General features: G+C 32.9%; 1 protein-coding gene and 1 long non-coding RNA gene across 6 annotated transcripts in view; one reads left to right on the top strand and one right to left on the bottom strand.

The window, feature by feature from the left end:
* Window positions 1-4,616, bottom strand: part of LOC105255689 — a 48,989-nt gene extending 44,373 nt beyond the window's left edge. The window contains exons 1-2 of one of the 2 annotated variants that reach the window (XM_025412804.1): window positions 4,340-4,616; window positions 2,018-2,435 (exon numbers count right to left, since the gene is read on the bottom strand). In XM_025412804.1, the coding sequence (XP_025268589.1) occupies window positions 2,018-2,363 (346 nt within the window). In that variant the 5' untranslated portion in view covers window positions 2,364-2,435; window positions 4,340-4,616. The remainder of the gene's footprint in view (window positions 1-2,017; window positions 2,436-4,339) is intronic. The other variant, XM_011265127.3, reaches the window with a different exon arrangement.
* Window positions 4,617-14,268: 9,652 nt separating this feature from the next.
* LOC105255692 lies at window positions 14,269-17,827 on the top strand. Of its 4 annotated transcripts, none has more exons than XR_003123428.1 (7): window positions 14,269-14,313; window positions 14,520-14,609; window positions 15,575-15,864; window positions 15,924-16,060; window positions 16,131-16,253; window positions 17,323-17,647; window positions 17,708-17,827. It is a non-coding gene; the product is annotated as an uncharacterized LOC105255692 (long non-coding RNA). The 4 variants fall into 4 exon arrangements; XR_002192759.1 differs by having other exon boundaries at window positions 15,575-15,672; window positions 15,739-15,864; window positions 17,323-17,753; XR_003123429.1 differs by having other exon boundaries at window positions 15,739-15,864; window positions 17,323-17,753.
* The last annotated feature ends 2,774 nt before the right edge of the window (window positions 17,828-20,601 follow it).

Genomic DNA, 20,601 nt, shown 5'->3' with positions numbered 1-20,601 from the left:
ACAAAACGGGTGGCACACCCGGATGATGTCAGTTGCACGGGGGAGGGGGAGGGGTTGCGCGGGGGGTCGCGACGCGAGTATCGAGTAAGCATCACTGGAGGTGATCCATTATGCATAAGCGCGCTCGTTTCGGCCGACAAGGAGCCTTGAGCCCCTCCGGAGCTTACGGACTCGTAAAAGCACGAGCCACCTATCACGCGAGAAGACCGATGTGCGCGAATGTTACCCGGGTAATGCGCCCCGGCGATAAATAGCGCGATTTATGCGCCCTTATACGCCAATTCCGCGTCCACCCCATTCTCCTCGAAGCCTCGTCTCTTCCCCAAACAAGCCTCGAAATAGCGGCGGTCCGCGAATAGCGAGTCGGTGGCGAGTCTTCCTCGATTCATCCCCTGGACAGCTAATGCTTCACTCGGCGGGGGGGCAAATTTTTAACCCCTTTGTTTCGGACAGGCCGGCGATAACCCCACGTCGAATCGGAGGTGCTCTGAATAGATCCTCCTCCAGGATTCTCGTTTCCCGGTGATTCATTCGACGTAGACAGGCGAGTATCTCGCGTGTAAATAATACCGGAAAGAGAGGAACGCCAGCGAGTGTCCTTATGACATTTGCCTCCTCCCGGAATCGCTGGAAATAAGCGGGCGGTTTCTGTTTGTGAAACGCGCGTTTCAACCTCTCTTCGTTCTCTCTCTTTTTAATTGTACACTTCGGTAAATATGGGCACGGCATTTTGCGTGTCGACGTTAAATGGTGTCCTTACTCCAGCAAACATCAAGAAACATTTAATATAATTGTTAGTTGTAATTTTCCACAATATAACTGTTACATGTTATATAACTGTTATATAATGGTTACGTAACATGTAACAGGTATACTGCTAAGTAGGAAATTACAACCAACATTATATAACTGTTAGTTCTAATTTCCCACTCAGCAATATAACTATTACATATTAGTTATAATTATATTGCTGATATGTTATTAGTTATAATTATATTGCTGCTACTGTTACATGTTATTAGTTATAGTTATATTATTATATATTATTATATTAGTTATATAATTGTTAATTCTAATTTCCCACTCAGCAATATAACTGTTACATGTTATGTAACAGTTATATAACAGTTGTATAACATGTAACAGTTATATGGTTAAGTGGGAAATTACTAATAATTATATAAAATGATATAAAAATTAGTTTCCTTTCGGAAACTATTTAACCCTCTCGTTCTTCATCGATATCCATGCATTCTATAATAAATATAGCACCTTCGCGCGTCCTCGCACATCCTCGCTTCCTTTAACCCTCGAATAGCTCGAAATAGGAGAGAGCGACGCTTTATTTCGGAACACTGGAAAACATTAAACTCTCTCTTTCCGGTTTTACTCTAAATACGCACTCGGTAAATAGCGCTCTTTCACATCTCTCCTCTCCCAAATTGCTCGAAATAGCGACCCGCTCTGCAAATAGCAACCCTTCCACCTTGGCCAGGGTTTTTCATTTCCCACGATCCTCTCTCTCCCTCTCCCTCTAAACCGCGCATTTTATTCGAGATGTCGGAAAATTGCAGGTTCTCCCCCATTCCAGATTCGCCAAATACCGTGCAATGCTAGTGATAAATAGCTCCCTTACGCGCCACTCGTCGTCCATTAAATTGCTGGAAACAAGCGCGCGACACTTTATTCGAAGCATTAGGACATTTTTAAACGGCTCTATTATTCACAATTTTGCGACACGTGGATATAATAAATTGTATTATTGCCTACATGTTTAAATGTACCTCAAGATTGCCCAGCAAACACCAAATAACAGTTATATAACCGTTATGCAACAGTTATATAACTGTTATGTAACAGTTATATTGTTGAATGGGAAATTACAACTAACAGTTATATAAATGTTACTCGGTGTTTGCTGCGAAATTAAATATATGCGAAATATCGAGTACTAAATGTTGAATATTCGTTTCATAAGGATTCGCCTTTACGTCAATCCGGGAGCCCGCAGACTCACCTCGAACGAGCGTGAGGATGCCCAGCGGCATCACCAGGATAGCGACCATGAGATCCGTGATGGCCAGGCTCATCAGGAAATAATTAGTGACGTTTTGCAGGCGTCGCTCCCAGGCGATCGCCAGGCACACCAGGATATTTCCCGCGGCCGTACCGAGAACCAGGACCAGCGCCAGCATCGCCCACCAATTGTTAAGTCCGTCCTCGTTGCTCCGGCTTCCGGCGGGACTCGCGCTCGTCGTCGCCAGGTCGGTCTCGCTGCCGTTCGCGGAACTGACATTCCACAGGATCAGCGGATCGTAGGTATCCGCCAGGACGATTCGCACGGTGGCCGTTGACCTCGTCATCGCTCAGTCAGAACTTCACCCACAAAAACGCGCACTTTCACGGCACGCGAGGACGTCGCATCTGAAAGCGCACTATTCAGAATCGTCCAAGGGACGTCGAGATCCATAGAGGTTCAGAATCAATCATGGGGGATGATATATGATATTTTATATATATATATTTATATATATATATATATTTCTAAAGATTAATCGTTGGAAATATATCAGAGGGTTTTGAAGATTTATGAGGAGGAAGGATCGAGGATTTACAAGGGGTACACGAGCGATGTAATTAAGTAACTTAATTAAGAGACGTCATGCAACGGAGAGAGAGCTGGAAGAGGATCAAGCTGACCAACGTGATATATATTTCGAGATGAAGTATTTCGGGGAAATTTGAGGAGCGAAAGAGAGCGAGCGGAATATCGATGGCCGGAAAATTCTCAAGCGCTAGGAATTTAGAAAATAGGAATTCAACGTCGCAACAAGAATTCGACGTCGACGAGTTTACGAAGTCGAGAATCTAATAAATTAAAATTTCTTAGGAGGACCTGAAGAATTTGAGCGCAGAGTCCAAGGATTTAATAAAGACAAAGCTCCGGGGGTCTAAAAACGTGAACGTAAGCGCTCGAGAGAGACTCAAAGGGATCGTTGCGAGAATTCCAGAGTGATAATTTGTCGATCCAAAAATCGCTCTTAGATTACAATATTGTGTGTTTTTATTCTAGATTGTCGACTGGTCCTTCTTGACGAGATAGCAAAGACATTTTCCGGAAGAAGACGGATTTTCCTCCTTAAGATGGAAGAGGCCATTCGCGTGGACATCGATAACGATTCAATTGCATCGATGCGACTGATTCGATATATCGATGGAGAGAGAGGATTATACGCTCAACAGGTTACATCGATGAGCGGTTTGCTCGTACAAGCGATCGCAAATATCATTGCGAGAGCGCTTTTGTCGCAATTAATCTGTCGTAGATTCAATCGGATGAAATCTCGGGAAATCTCGGATCTTGAAAATTTCACGTGCCTTGAATCGATTTACGAGGAACCTTTGGATGTAGCGAGCCAAGATAAAATACTGAAAGGAGAAAAGTTTTTAAATGGTCTAAGGATGTAAAAATCGCGCGAAAAGTTGTCAAGTTTCAACATGGTTTCGAGAATTGGAGTTATTAATTTTAACGAGCGTTTTTTAGGGAATTAAAAATCGATTCGGCCGTTCTTCTGATATCCGCTTATGAGAGAGGACTCAGTAAATAGAAAAATTTCAATGACCTTTGAAAAATGCAGGAATTTGGGCAAATAAAATAAGTAGGTAAAACAAAATAAAATAGAATTTTAAAAAGAAATTTTTAAGAAGAATTTTAAGCAGGAATTTAGGAAAATGAAATAAGTAGATAAAATAAAATAAAATAGAATTTTAAAGGGAAAATTTTAAGCATTAAGTTAATTACAAAGTAAATTCTCGAGGAGAGAGCGAACTTTTTAGATAATTTTTTCCAGGAGCACAAATTAAATCATAAAAATTAATATATTTTAATTATATTTATTCATAAAATAAATTTATTTACAAAAAAATAAATTTAAAAAATCAAAAATTCAGAACACCTTGGATTCTTTCCAATTTTAAGAATTCGAAAAGGAGAAATTGATTTAATCAAAAGAAATAATTATTGTAGAATTGCTAAAAGAAAAATGCAACAATTTTCGAAAATGTTCAAAGGTCCACAATTTCGAGACCCTAAAATTTCCGTAATTTCAAGAATCCAATTCGGAGGAAACGAGTTTAATGAGAAAGTTGAAACTTTTCGGAGAATTTTTCCAAATCTCCAGGGACACAATTTTTAATAAAACGGCTCAAATCGACGGGGGAGGGATGAATTCAAGGGGGAGGAAGTTGAAGAATTCGGGGGATCTCCGCGGTTTCAGGAATTCAAATTGGGCAAAGCGAAAGTTGGCGGAAACTCGGGGTGCCGTAATTTATCGAATACTTCGTTAAACCGCGGTGGTGATGGTGGTGATGGTGGTGACTCGGCACGCACATTGCTCGGCGAACTCTTCCCCATCGCGTAGAGACACTCGTCGGGAAGGACCTTCGCCGCGCGCGGCAATTTTTTTTTTTTTTCTTCAAATCCGCCGAAATCCGCACCAGGGCGCGCGAGGGGGGTGGAGAAAGTTGCGGGGGGGCGAGGGGAGAGGGGCAAGACGATAAATTGGCGGAATCGAGCCACGGATGCGAGCGACGCGATCCACGGGGGTTGCCTCGCCGCGAACTACTGGCCCACTGGCTTTTATCTCGCTCGCCAACCACCCCTAAACCGGTTTCGCCCCCTCTCGCACCCCCTCGACGGGGACGTCGCGACGGGCATGCGTCGCCTGCACGGCCTGCCCACATCGGGACACCTGTTCGTCCTTCGTTGTGTCAGCCCTCGTCTCTCGTATTATTAGGGATGCGCGTTTGCACTCATGCGCGAGATGCAACGTCTTATCAATAAATAAAGACGGAATAAACGCTCTCTGCGTCCTTTCGACGAGGGGATTTTTAGTGAGCTCTCTCGCTCCAGTTCTCCTCTTTCTAGGAATCAATTTCTGAAAACCATTAGAGATATTGTGTTACCTGAAACGCCGAGACGTTCTCGCGTCGCGAAGCGTTATACGCGTCGTTAAAGGTATATTTCCCGGACGCAACCGGATGGGCCGGCTCTCCGCGAGAACTCGGCAACGGTAAATTCCAGCGACGGACACAGGTGACAGGTTTCATTAAGGCGTTTTCGCTATAGAAAGGAAGTTGGGTGGAAAATGGAATTGTACGGAGTACGTTTGTTAAGTTTCCGTAAAGAAGAGAAACGCCTACGAGCAAAATAAATTGTTAAACAGTTATTAAAACAACTTATTTAGACAGTAAATAATTAGATTTAAACGAAGAAAGACACAAAAGTAAAAAGATACGTAAAATATATAGGATATAAATTATTCTTATTTTTGCAGTGAATTTTAAATTCCTTCCTGATCAATTTTCTTAATTCAGCTAATTTTATTTTTATTTAAAATTTTTTTAATTATAGCCTTTTTTTACAAGTTCAATTCATGAATTTTAAATTCCTTCCTAATCAATTTTTTAAATTTAGCTAATTTTATTTCGAAATTAAAATAGATAATTAACAATCTTTATTTTTAGCTGAAATGACTCCTTTTAATTGGGAATGTACGAGATGAAATAATAATATAAATGTTTTAAGAAACGCGGCTAATTAAAAATTAAATTGCATTTATGAAGATATATATTATTAAATGTAAAATTTTTAATTGCATTTATGTATAATAATGAAATAAATCTCCTTTAATCGCGGAAATTAAATGACGCTTATTGAAATATATGCTTTGTCATACTGATACATGTATCAAATTTATAATTGTAATAATTCGACGTACATTTCTCTCTCTGAGATATATCTACACTGAGAAAAAAAAACGTTATTAACTTGATTAAACCGTTTAACTAAATTATTATTCTTTTAGTTGAAATATTCAAGTATTTAAATTAAATAGTATCTATTAAATCTAATATCAAATATTGTTAATATTAAATCACGATCATCTATTTAACTCAAGTATTTAAATATTTCGATTAAAAAAATAATAATTTAGTGGAACGGTCAAGTTAACAACGTTCTCTTTTTCGGTGTACTTTTCGAACAATTGTTATTTCTATTGCCTTATTTTGATTGTAGCCAGGGAATTTAAAGATGCAAAGGAGGTTGAATATTAAAGAGGGAATTGTGAAAAAAATCCTATTCGCACTCTCATATCTCGAACGGCGCGTTTTGCATACTGATATCCGCGTTCCCCTGGAATTAATACGACTATCTGTTCAAGTATCGAATTTACATTGACGTTATTTCCGCGATGTTCTCCGATTTTCAATTCATAAATTTTATCAGTTTAAATCCTCTCTCAGCCTTGCTTATTATTTTCATAAATAAATCGATGCAGATTATTCTTGACAGAATATATATATCTGGAATTAGTACAGCCTTTTCAAAATTCAATCTAAATATATATTGTGATTACCTCTGTAATATATATTATTTTTCTATGTAAAAATTATTCTTCATCCATTTGTCTTTTTATTCTATAATAGTTCTAGAATAAAAACAAACAAATGGATAGATTAATGGATTTTTATCAACGAGAAAAAGGCGAGGGGATCTAATTTTTCTCTTCAAATTGAATATCGATTCGTAATAATGCACATGTTGGCGTCATGAGAGGAGGATACTAATCAGGAGCTTCGCGATAAATTAAGCACGAATAAATCTCCCGCTAAAAAAAACGACTCGTGCAAGAGCATTAGTGAAAAGCGATATGGTATTCCGAGAATTGTGATAAAGAACGATTTATCGCGCCCTCGGGCGAATTTTTTGTGCGCGTGCGATTAAAGGACTCGCGAGAGGACATCCACTCCCGAAAGGGAGTAGATATCCTTCTCTACGAAATAAAGGATATCCACGTACACGAATATAAAAAGAAATACGGTATGTATCTTGATATTGCGCCCGAGATTTTGTTCGATTTGCACAGTTTATTTCCGATGTCAGAGTCTTACACCCTACTTCCGTAAAACGTGTTTCTCTTTCTCCTTAAACGAGACGGAAACAGCGACGAAATACCCTCTATCACTCTCTTTTCTCTCTACTAATTTAACTGTGAACCATTTTAGATGTTTTTTAGTAACTATAAAAAATATATATATAAAAACAAAAAATATAAAATAAAAAAATAAATTAATGAAAATATAAAAATAAAAATAAGAAATATAAATATAAATAAAATAAAATATAGAAATATAAATAAGAAATATAAATTATCTCTCTACTAATTTAATTATGAATCTCATTTTAGATGTTTATTAGTAACTATAAAAAATATAAAAATATAAAAATAAAAAATATAAAATAAAAAATTTAAATTAATAAAGATATAAAAATAAAAATATAAAATAAGAAATATAAATTAATAAAAATATAAAATTAATGAAATATAATTAACGATTGAACAGACTTTAATCATAATTATCTTAATTAGAAACACGAAGTGCTTCTTTCACTAAAGAATCAATTTCGTAAGGAATGGTTTCAGAATTTAATAAGATACTCTCCTGTCATTCATCCTGTGTCGAAAACTCCTTCGAATTGGCATTGTTCTTGACTTGCTGTCAATACATGCAACTTACTTACGATGCATTCTCTCGAACGGACTTTGTCGAAATTCTGTTCTGCAACAATTAAGCAGACCGCAAACCGCAACCTCGTTATTAAACGCACCATCACTTTAGTCGGACAACTTCTTGAGCCAGACTTAAGCTCGCCTTAATCCACTTAGGAATATCCCTGGGATCTCGGAAAACTAAATTCGCGATCCTGCAGGAACAATTATTTTCGCGGGCCGACTGCCGAATTTGACAATTCGAGACTGACGAGAGAATTTTCATGCGCTTTATTTAAATTTCTACATTTATATATTTTCAATATTATTTCCGATTAATTTAGTAAGCATTATTTGTTTTTGATTACTACAATCCTGGACGTCAGATTTTTTTTTAAAGATTTTTTTTTTTTAATTAGTGCAACAATTATTCAAGGCAAATTTTTCTTCAGAAAAGTCAAAATTATTTAATTAAATTAATTATTATTATTTTGTTGTTTTTACTAAATTATTTTTTAAATTATTATTTTTTATCGCGGAATATCCTTAAAAATATTGCTTATTACACATGAACATTATACAAACAAATTAATGAATAAATTATTAGAGTTCCGTTGAATTTCATTTAACATATAATATACATTTGATCATTTTTTCATTTTTGTCAATATTTTCAGTGCGATGAAAACGTAACAAATTTCATTACATTTTAAATAAATTTTTATTACATCCCATTTTTTCGCTAAACTTTATCATTTTATTTATTTATTAAAAAAGAAAACACAAAAGAGAGAAAGAAAAGAAATTTCTTTTCTTTTATTTTTATATTTCTGTTCCGCGCTACATATTTTATTTCTGCCTTTATAGATTCCTCACACCAGAAGAGCACGTGTATTCTGCATTATACGATAGATCGATGTGCCGAGCACGGCCACTTGCCTTCACTCTGCAGCCGCCTATTTATTGGCCTTAAATGTTCATACTACTTCTTGCACCGAAAATTTCATTTCGCGCTCAAATAAATTTCCCGGTGATGGATTAACGCCATTTAGACGGGAGATTTATGTCGCACGAGATTTTTTCTCCTTTTTTTACACCGATTTCTTCCGATCTTTTCCAGGGATCCGCTCTGAGGAATTGCACGGATTCGAATTCTCGGATTCGAAAGATCGGGTCCCGATTACGAGAATCAAAAATCGTTTAGCGATAGAGGAGAAAAAACAAAGGATAATTAATAAATTGATTAAAAGCGATATTGAAAATATATAAAAACACAAGTTATTATTATAGAGATTAAATTTGAAGATTGAAATTGCGATATCTAATTATAATAAAAACAGAAATTTAATAATAATATGAGAGAGAAAATTTAAAACGTAGACTCTTCGCTGGGAAAATTCGATTTTTGCATAAATTAAAATATAAAATTTAATTAATAAGACTAACAACGGGAGGGTTAAAAGCCTCGCACGATCCCGATTCTAATTTTACACGACAGTTTTTGTCGTCGCGTTTTTGAATTTTTCAAAAAAAAAAGAAATCCGATCGACAGCGCAACTTTGCCGGGCGGCCGTAAATAATACGGCGCATAGATATTCGTTGCGGCACATCCCCCGCAACATCGAATGCTTTCCGCACGTGTCGTGGTGCGGGCGCTCTCATGCACACACGAGACGATGACGTTTAGATCGATCGGCGAGCCAAGTCACGTCAGGGCACTTCATTTCCGCGGTCGGGCCCGCAATAAAGCAAGGAAAAATCCTATTTATCCTCCGTCACACGATATTCGAATCCGGCTGAATTTAATAAGCTCTGATTGCGAACGCGCACCGTTAAAAGTACTCATCCGTCTGTCCGTCCGTCCGTCCGTCCGTTTATCCGTCCGTCCGTCCGTCCATCAAATTTAACTTAGCGCCTGCATTAAGTCCAATTAGCCGAGCGAGCGGAAATGAATCTCATCCTGCACATTACTCGATATATTAACATTTATATATATATATATATATATATATATATATATATATATATATGTGTGTAATCGCGAAATCCGGGGACTAAAGCAACCCACGAAAATTAACAGAGTATCATAATCGAGTGTAACCATGTTAATCATAATATTAATTATATAGATATAATTTATATAATATTATAACATATATATATCATGTACCTATAACATGTGTAAAACATATATATAACATAATATTATAACATATATATAACATATATACATATAATTTATTTGAGTTTATCTAATGACCTAAAATTTAATTATCTATAGCTATAAGTAATACATACATCTTACAATAATCCAATAATTAAAAATAAGTAATCAAAAAATCGACAATTGAGAAATAAATAAAAAATGTATTAAAGATTTGTGTGACGGACATAAATCGACACGTATATTGGATCTCTAATTTCTTTTTCCATAAAATTCAGATAACTTAGGAGCACAATGTAGCATTGTTTTAATCCCTCACTGTGTCAGCTGTCATATTTAAATTACCCCCTCCCCATTTCGTTTTATTAAAGTAACAGAGCGGAAGGTTACGGAACATTGGCGACGGTAAAGAACGAGGGAAAAAGGACTAAAAAGTAATCGGGATGATGGGGTCATTCCCGGATTGATCGATCATTCCGCGTCTCTTTCCGCATGACGTGAAACTCGCTCGAAATGAAGCCATTGTTCTCTCTCCACGAGCGGGAATAAAATTCGTATTCGAATTCGACCGTCGGCCGGTTAGTCGACTTTGTATGGCCATTTTCGGGGGTTCCCGGAAGAATCCTTAATGAATGGAGGCCGGTATCTTTGTGAGATCCGTCCATTTTAATTAAAGAATTCTATTCGTCTTAATCTCGGTAAATTACTTTCAGAATCCGAAATAGATTCCTTTTCTTTTCCTTTCAATTATTCATTCGAGCGGATGAAAATCCAAAGAGTTGAAGGAGCTCGAAAGAGATTAATATCTTCTAAAATTTGCCGAGTTAAAAGATTCGAGTACGCGATAAAGCGCGGTGAGAGGTGTGAAAAAATTTAAGCGTTCTGGAGAAAAATCGAGATGAAATCTGAAGTCCGCTAAGCCGAGAAAAAATTAGTGGATTATGTTACTATTATTATGCAACTATTATATATACGTATGATTTAATTATTAACAAAAGTAGCTCGAAAATTTCAAAAATAAAAGACACGGGTTTCTAAAGAGAGATGTCCGTGAACTTGCAACTTGTTGAATTTTTCAGAGGTCGCAGTTTTGGCGTCGTGAATTTTTAATCCGATGTAGTCGCAGACGGTTAATTTATGTACATCAAAATATTCCAAGTGTATTATAAATAATCAATATAAAGGTGATCAGAAACGCTTAATGATACGCTCGATTTTTAATTTTCCATTATGTTTGATCGAAAGTGCATCTCGCTCTTTTTTTTCCCTGCTCCTCAACCCACTTTGATACGCATTGAAAATGGGGAGCTTTGGGTTAACAAACCTCCGCGCTTTACCTATCACTTTTATCCCGCGCGATTCCCGGTTAATCCACAGATTACAGGGTGTGCCGGAATCACGGTTCGTTTATGGATCTCTCTTTTGCAAATTTCGATACAATTTTCAATTTCATTTTCCACATTCATGAAAGATCTCTCGAGAATTAAGATTTACAAAAGTTTCCATAAATAAAGGAATTTTGAAATGGATTTTAATCCTTAGAATAGACTTTAATTTTTAGATCCTTGATTCGGGAAGCTAAGAAAAAAGTACAAAGGAATGATTAGCAAGTCTGATTTCGGATTTATTAAAGAATTCGCGTGCTCGAAGACGGCTCGACGAATCGCGAACACCTTGTACGTAAAAATGGCGGAAATAAATCTATCCATTTCGCGCGAGAACCGCGTAATTAGCGTGTCATCGTTTTTTAAATCCGGAATAATACCTGACAGCGCGCAATATTATCGCGTAAATCGCGTTTCTCGGATCATTCGCTACAAAAAAAGAAGAAAAAAAAAACACGAGAGACGTATTGGTCTTTTAAACGAGAGCAATGTTGCAATTTTGCATTCGCTTAGAGAGATTCCTCTTTTATTACATGCTCTTATTCATGCACGGGAGTTTCTATCGGGATCTTCTGTCGCATTTTCACGTTTACATGTTTACTAGATTTTTTTTCACCAACAATCGGAGATCATCTCTCGACGTCATCTCCTTCCGGATCTAGACATCTCGATTTGTAAACTGCGACATCGACGCCGTAATGGAGGTATCGTGTTCGCCGTTATTAAGCGACGCGATGGCGTCGCGATGCCAAGTACAATATGAAAAGCCGACTGATCTCGCGATATACATTATATTTACACACAGCATACGTTTATTCTTTTTCTCGTATATCTCGATCTTTTCAACTGCAATTAGTTCGAATAAGATTAGAGCAGTTAAGGGATTATGGCTAATCGTAAAAAGTAAAAAAATCCAATTTTTATGTTTTTCTTTAAATATATCATATTGAAAATATTTTCTAAAAATTAATTGGATGCAAAAATTGACGGAGTTATAAATATATGATTCAAGAAGCGCTAGAATGTATAACTTCGTTTAAACACGACTATAAACTTCAGCTATGATGTTTTGAAAGCTATATCAAGCCAATGAATGAAGATTTAAATAAACTAAAATTATATGGACCCGGAAGATAATTCCATGTAAATTAAAAAAATCTGCATTTTATTTAAACGTAAACTTAATAAACACAAATTTTAAACACTCCTTCTTGAAATCACTCTTTCAAAGTCGGTGAGCAAGATATTTTGAAAACCGTTACACCGATTTGCTCGAAATTTTACAGGCTTCTTCTACATATAAAAACCTAGTAGATGAACGAAGGATTTTGTTTTTTAATTAATACATTTTTTTTGCTTAATAAAAAATGAGCAATTTTTAAATCGAAAAAGAATATCTTAGTGTCAAATAGCTGCCATTTTGTGTCAAAACAATTTTTTTTTTAATCCTTCGTTCATCTACTGGACAATTTCACACATTAACTACAGTTTATCGAATTTTTGATATCAGATGAATCAGCTTCGAATAGCACTGCTCATCGCTTAGCGTTTTTTAAAAAACACTATCCGGAAGAATAATTATAACTTTAACATTTTTTAATATTGCATTTAAAAAATATATAACAACATCCTTAATATTTGTACTTTTGAATAAAAATTTATTTATAAAAAAAAATTATTACATTTTTCAAAAAAAATTCCCAAACATCATATTTTTTTCAGTCTGCTGACTAGGCATAACCCCTTAAAACCCCGAGAAAAAAAAATGACGATATTTTTCGATTTCTTACGCACGCGAACGATTTTTTCTCAAATTTTAGAAAGAAATTTGTAAGGTTTATTGTTAATTTCAAAGTCCTAAAAATGTTGCAAAATACGAAAAAATAAATTCTGCGATTATACATTGGAATTTGATCGTTTTCAAAGTATATATTATCATTTTTTTGTAAAGTAATACCTTAATATTGTTGCCTTGATAATTAATGACTTCATAAAATTACCGTTACAATTACTGCATTACGTCATGCTCAATAATACATACTTATCGAATGTCCTTACAATGTAAACGCATTAAAATTATTTTACTCACATAAAAAAAAGATAAGAGAATGTCGCTTATCGGAGGGATTATATATAATTGGAGTATTTTGTAAAGTTTATCTTGAAACTTTAATATAAAAGGTATGTATTTGTACGTTATTTTCTATTTTCCTGCGATTATTTTATGCTATTTAGAGAGCTACTAGTTATTATCAACAAATATATCGTACAACGCATTTAATAATGCATACTCAAAATCGAATAATGAGTTCGTAAAGAGCATCATTATTTTAATTTTTGAACTTATCGCTGAAAATATATAAAGAGCATAAATACAGCATTCGTCAGCGATAATTTGAACCTATTATTTTGCGATATCTGTATATCGTTATATTTTTATCTATAATTTCACAATATTGTGCAATTGTTTTAACATGCACCAGACGTCACGAATACCTGTTCCTTATATAAGTTTTTAGGTCATGTATACAAAGACCAAAACAAATCACTAGTATAAAAAGAGATATATAAATTTAGATTTTCTGAGAGATAAATTTAATCTTTCGAGAGATAAATTTATTTCCGATTTTTCTTTATTTTTAAAATCTTATTGATTTTAGTTTTTATAGATTCCATCGATGTTTTAATATTCCACAAGATACTGAAAGAGCTTACTTATCTTTTTAAAAACATTTTTTCTTCGAAGAATGGACGTGAAAAAGTAAAAAAGGGACATTAACACGAGGAGATGAATTTTGTAAGAGCATTAAATGGATATTTTTTTTGTAATCCGAATGTGTAGAGAAATATATCATTTATTTTTACATATTTTTACATAAGTATTTGACTTTTTCAATCAAAGTTGAGAAACGTATCATTGCAGATTATAAAAGTTTCGTAAAAGTTTGAACGCGTATAAATAAATATATAGTTAAAGTATCATATATATGTATAAAAAGACGAGAAACTTGAAACATCTAGTACATTTTGTATTAAGTATAATATATATACTTCAAAAACACACCATTTTTGTTTTATCTATTTTTACTATTGCGTTTTTTTATCTATTTTTACTATTGGCTCGGCTGTTAATATAAATGGTGTTTGCAAAACTTTATAACTCGTCAGTCTTTACCGACTTTTCATCGAAGACAAATTCGCTAATATCACGGTAAATCATTTTCACAAGTCATTTCTTTTTCTTCTAACAAAAATTGCATAATCTTTCTGTGCAAGATGCTTTTTTTTGTTTTTTAAAATAAAACATTTCTTATTATAACGTACATTTCGTGAAAGAATGTTACTTTTGTTCAATATTTTATTTTTCCAAATTTTATTCGTTTATTCTTTCATCAAGATTTTCTTAACTGTTGACAGACAATTATAACCGCAACAAGATGCAATCCGCAGTTCCGATATTGTCTCTTCTCGTGATATTTGTGGTGATTAACGGCATATATACATATGGTAAGTGCAAGAACGCAACGTATGATCTAAAAATGTAAATATCCTCTTGGAACTTTTTATGCAAAAATTATTATTTCAGAACTTTTTATTGTGAATTAAAAAAATGCATTCTTTGAAGATTTTTGAAAAATATTTATATTATATTTGAGTAAAAAATAAATTCACGTTTTCTTTTAAATATTTGTTAATTGTATTCGCGACTCGAGAAAGATTGATTTAAAATCAAAAGAAATAAATATTTCTATTTCTTTAAAATATAAGAGTATCATTTCAAAAGCTATTTTCTCTTTCTATCATCCTTTTTCTCAATACTTCTTTTTTATAATATTTTTTACTAAATTTTGTATAATTTATAATTATTTATTTTAATATTAATACTTTGTCTATTCTTTCAAAATATTTAGTTTTAAACGCGACATTGACGAATTGTGAAACTTTCTGAAATAGTAACAAAGCTTGTCTCGAATTTTAAACGCGATAGATCGATTTTCTGTAAGACACACTGACAAAGACGAATCTTCAAGATTAAAGGGATTATAGAGATTTAATTTATATATTGTGCCGAAATAAAGGATATACATGAATGTTTTACAAACTGAAAATATATAGTTCCGTTAATATTTTGAAATTTTGCTTTAATATTTTTTAATATTTTATAGCATAATATTTTATAATATTTTAATATTTTAATTTTATAATATATTTTAATATAATTTTATAACATTTATTTTTATAATATTTTAACACAATAATATATTTTTAAGCTGTTATAGTTTTGAAAAAATAAATGTGTAAATGATATTAAAAAAAATTTGAAAGTTTTTTATCGCAGTATTATTTTCCACTTGGTCGCTGAATACTTTGGCATCTTTTTCTTGATTATTGAGCTAAACAAATACATACTACCCGGGAATTTGATAATTAATAAATTTACTTAAAGATGATTGCGATGACGTTACTTGCAGAACTAACGAGAAGTGTAAGATGTATAATAATCATCCGATATGCCACTGTAAAGACGGATACAAAACAGACTTATATTCACAGTGTGTGAAATCCGGAAGTAAATATTAAATATAAGTTATACATTATTATTTTTTGTTGCTAATTATACTAAATTTACTTGAAGACGATTGCAATGGTATTACTTGCGGAACTAATGAAAAATGTAAAATGTATAATGATGGAACGACCTGCTTGTGTAAAGATGGTTATAAAAGAAACTCAGATACGATATGTGTGAAGGACAAAAGAGGTAAACGTTAAGTAAATTTGTATTATTCAATTGTTTCTAATTATTAAATTTATTTCAAGATGATTGCGATAACGTTACTTGCGGAACTAACGAGAAGTGTAAGATGTATAATGTAAGATGTATAATAATCCGATATGCCACTGTAAAGACGAATACAAAATAGACTCATCTTTGCAAGCGTGTGTGAAATCCGGAAGTAAATATTAAATATAAGTTATACATTATTATTTTTTAATTGTTGCTAATTGTACTAAATTTATTTGAAGACGGTTGCGATAACATTACTTGTGGAACTAACGAAGAATATACAATACGTAATCATCAGCCAATATGTTGGTGTAAAGATGGATACGCGAAAAATTCAGACACGGGAGAATGTGAGTCAAAAGGTAATAGTAATTTAAATTTCGCTTGTCGAAAAGCATTATTTACTTGAATATTTAATTCGGATGTATTTGCTCGGATCGATTTTGATCTCCTTGGATTTACTTTCATTTATATCTTTTATTTTTTCTTTGTCGACATTTTAATATTTCTTCTTCCCGGCATGTTTGCTTCCATGATACAGTAAGTAAGATCCGAACTATTCGTACATCTTGTATTAACGTGTATTATTTTAATTATTTCTTTATTAACGTAAAAAATAATATATATATATTTTTTAAATTGATCTTAATACAATTGAAGATTTTTATTTTATATATTGAGACACTAAAATATAAATAAATATTAACTTAAAAATATTATATATACTTTTATAAAATATTGCAACATTTACAAAAATTATTAATAAAATTTTTTTTTATGTATTTATCATATTACAAAAATATTCGAACGTTGTAGTAAAGTATGCGATATATTTCATCTCTTTGCATTTAATATATATTTTAATATTCGATATGTAGAATTGTTTTTTATTCGAGAATATGTTCTTAAGCGTAAATACATACTAGAAATTAAATTTTTTGAAACATTCAAGACATTCTTTTTTTTTTGCTTCGTATTTTTTTAAAAGCTTCCATCTCAAACGCATTTAAAAATATAAGATAAATTCTATGGAGAGTTTAATTCAACCCGCAGATTTTTTTATACAACCCGAGATGGAGGTAAAAGATATAACGTTCTTTCTTCCCGCTCTTTTTAATACAATGGAAGTCTGATGATGAGTTTGTGAAAGATTAAATAATAAAGAAACAAAGAAAAACGGAGATTTAATTGTCATGTTTGAATCGGAATATAATTCCGAAGGAGTAAATTCACAGAAACATATAAATGTTACTACAAATAAAAATTAAAATTACAAGTTAAATATAAATTAGATGTTAGAAATTTTTTTTGTATTAAATTAGCAAGTTTTATAAGAATATTGATTCGCGTTAAAAAAATCGATTTATTAAATCCCTACATCTTGACATAAGCTAAAATTAAATTACGATTTGACGTTCTTCGATGTTTCAGATTATTGAAAGGCATGATATAGGTATCTAGAAGAGTTCTGTCGACTATAATAAACCATTTGCGACGACGGCTTTTGTTATACGGAGCACGAAAACGGTTCATCCGTGTGTCTTTAACAGTTTAAAATATTGCAAGTCGAAATGCACGAGCAGAATAATGCACCCCGTTACGAAGACTAGTATTAGAGATTCTGGTGCTGGTTTGTCGATTCCATGCCACATTTACGAAGCAGCTTATGTTACCAGTTCACGTAATTTCAGAGGACGGCCCTCGCCGCTCTATATGTGACAGAGTGCGTGACGTTAAATTATAAAAAGATCGTTAGGTACGTGCAAATTATGCTACTGTATTCGATGTTATTAACATAATATGACGTTTCTTTCAGGAGAAGAAGACTTCTTTATTATGAAAAAGAATTATGATTAATAAACAACGCAAAAATAAAAAATATTTAATCGAAGAAACATATATATCGACTTCTCCTCATCTTCTTTCAAGGATCCCATCCAAAATCTAAATAAAAGTTGATTATATATCATTTAAAGTTTACTTTCGTTTAATCTTATATGTGAGAAATTCAATAAAAATTGTTAATAATTGTAATAATTAAATTAATTAATTTGTAATAATTAAATATAAAAAATTAAGCATAATATCCTTTAATTAAAGAAATTTTAATTTCAAAATTTCTTATACACAACAATATTTCTCATAAACTCATAAACAATATTTCTCATAAACAATATTTCTCATAAACTTTACGATGATACCTCTCAGTATTATTAGAATCTGAATTTTGTGTATTTTAAATCCTTTTTTAAAAATATTTTTATAATAATTATTAAATAAAATTAAATATAATTTTATTTTATTTAATAATTTTCATATACCACGAATTATTTGACTATTAACATTTCCTTGTAACGATGCAATTGCAACGAAAATGAACGTCCTCTCATTTCATTAACGTTCAACTTTTTAATAAAATTTTCAAAAATGGGAGCTGTTTCCCATTATCTTCCCACGAGCGGGATTCTCGCGACGAAGGACGGGAATCGCAGGTTGCAAATTGCGACACCGACGCTATAATGCAGGTACCGTGTCCCGCTGTTACACCATCTGCTCCGGAAAGCGTTAAACTTACTTACGTGCATTACGCGCACGGAACCGTCATCACCGCCGAACAATTCGATGAATTTCGCGGCAGACGCGCGAGAAATGTATTGTGTGGAACTCGGAAGACGCGCTCAACGTTTGCATAAGCATGCGGATGATGGATTCCTGGACGTGTTCCCTATCGAACGTAAAATTGGATTTTTGCATTTATATATTTATGCATATAAAAAAAATTATGTATTATATAAATATTATATTTTATATTCTTCTATATTTCTATATTTTATAAACGCGCATTTTTTGCATCAGATATAAACTTTAATTACGATGATACCTCTCTCAGAGAATTATTAGAATCTGAAGTTTTTATATTTTAAATCCTTTTTTGAAAATATTTTTATAATAATTGTTAAATAAAATAAAATACAATTATATAATTTTATTCAATAATTATAAAATATTTTCAAGAGAAAGGACTCTTAATTAATATTATATACTATAATATGATATATAATTATATAAAAGAAATTATATAATTATATAATAAAAAATTATAGAATTATAGTAATTATAATAATTGTTGAAGAAACTTGAAAGGGCTTTTTCTCTTTTAATTTTCCAAGCTAATTACATATAATTTTATACAGTAACATAAAAATTATATATCGCATCGAATTGCATTATTTCGATGTCGTGCAAAACGTGAGCTTATGGCATTTTTTTTTCAATCTCCAATCTTCGGTGAGTTCGGCGTGTCAATCAAACTCGTCTGCTCTCGAGTTTTTATTGAAACTCATAAGATTCGCATTAGCGCGATGATATTCTCAAATACATTTAGGTCGTTCCGGCTTTCATGTAGAGCTGTTTGTTCTGCGCGCAAAGGCCGGGGTGCTTTTACCCTAATTACATGAGCCTAATGAAGGAATAAAATCAGCGGGTGGGACAGCGGGAAAGGGAGCCCCGAGAGGTATTCGTTCCAACAGACGAATTTCCGGATGGATTACGGCTGAATTTTTCCGACCTTTTGCACAAACGCCGATAAATTCCGTGTTGTAAATCCTATTTTTCGAAATTTCCATTTCGAGAAATTCATATTAATATCGGGCTTATCTTTCAATTTTTGAAGTATTGTCGGAAATTGCGAAATTGCACTCTCGATATACGGAAATATAAACCAAAATTGAGTTTTGTGCATTGAAAAAATGTTTGCGGACTTCTTTATTTAGCGCGTTTTTTTTAAAATTTAAATATCGAATTATTAGCCTCGAAAAAAAAAAAAACAAGTTTGTTTTCGTTGAAATCCAAATTTTTAACTGAAAGAGAGATTTCTTATTAATAATTTTTATCTTGCTCTATTCATTCAAATTAAGCTCATTAAATTTCTTTTCTCTCGTTCTTATCCTTTTCCTTGATTTTAATTTCTCTATTTGTCTTGTCTCTTTAACAAGGATAATTCTATTATTCTTGGCTTACGTTTCCCATCAAATATAATTACAACGATTTCCGCAAACTGGTTTCCACAAAGCCAAAGACGGCGCAAACTTCGCCTCGCGAAATAATCCAACGGCGAGTATCCGCGGCGAATAATCCAACTATGTTGTCGAATCGACAAATGAAAATTCTTTCCAACTCAATTACGCTCCCGACTACGGATTATAATAATCGTTCGTCTTATTCTTGCACGCTAACTAGGTCGAACAGCTGCCGTCAACAAGCTAGGAACTTGCCAGGTGGGCCGAAAGCGAGAAGACGGGAATAGAAACATTATTCATGCAATTTTTTAATATGCCGCTTTAAATATATTTCAAGATAATTTGTATTTAAATTTCTCGACGTTTATACACATGCAATTAAATTTCCATTAAATGAACATTAATATTTTTTAATACATTTAATATCAGGTTATATAAATTTATTTTGAAATATAATAAAAAATGTCTTTTATTTACAATAGAAATTTATTGTTAGATATATTGTTACATTTTTCCGTGATTAATATTTGAATTAAAATTTTATTGAAATTTAAAATAAAAATTAAAAAAGAAATAATATTTGTGAGATATTACGTTTCCAACTTTTTAATTTATAGGATTTGTTTATATGGGCTCGATTTTTTTTCTTCATATGAAAAATATCCGTGTATACGAAAGACAAAATAAAACA

This window comes from Camponotus floridanus, unplaced genomic scaffold (genome assembly GCF_003227725.1).
Source record: "Camponotus floridanus strain SB8 unplaced genomic scaffold, Cflo_v7.5 scaffold57, whole genome shotgun sequence".
Lineage (NCBI taxonomy): Eukaryota > Metazoa > Arthropoda > Insecta > Hymenoptera > Formicidae > Camponotus > Camponotus floridanus.
This window is presented reverse-complemented; position numbering and strand designations above follow the sequence as displayed.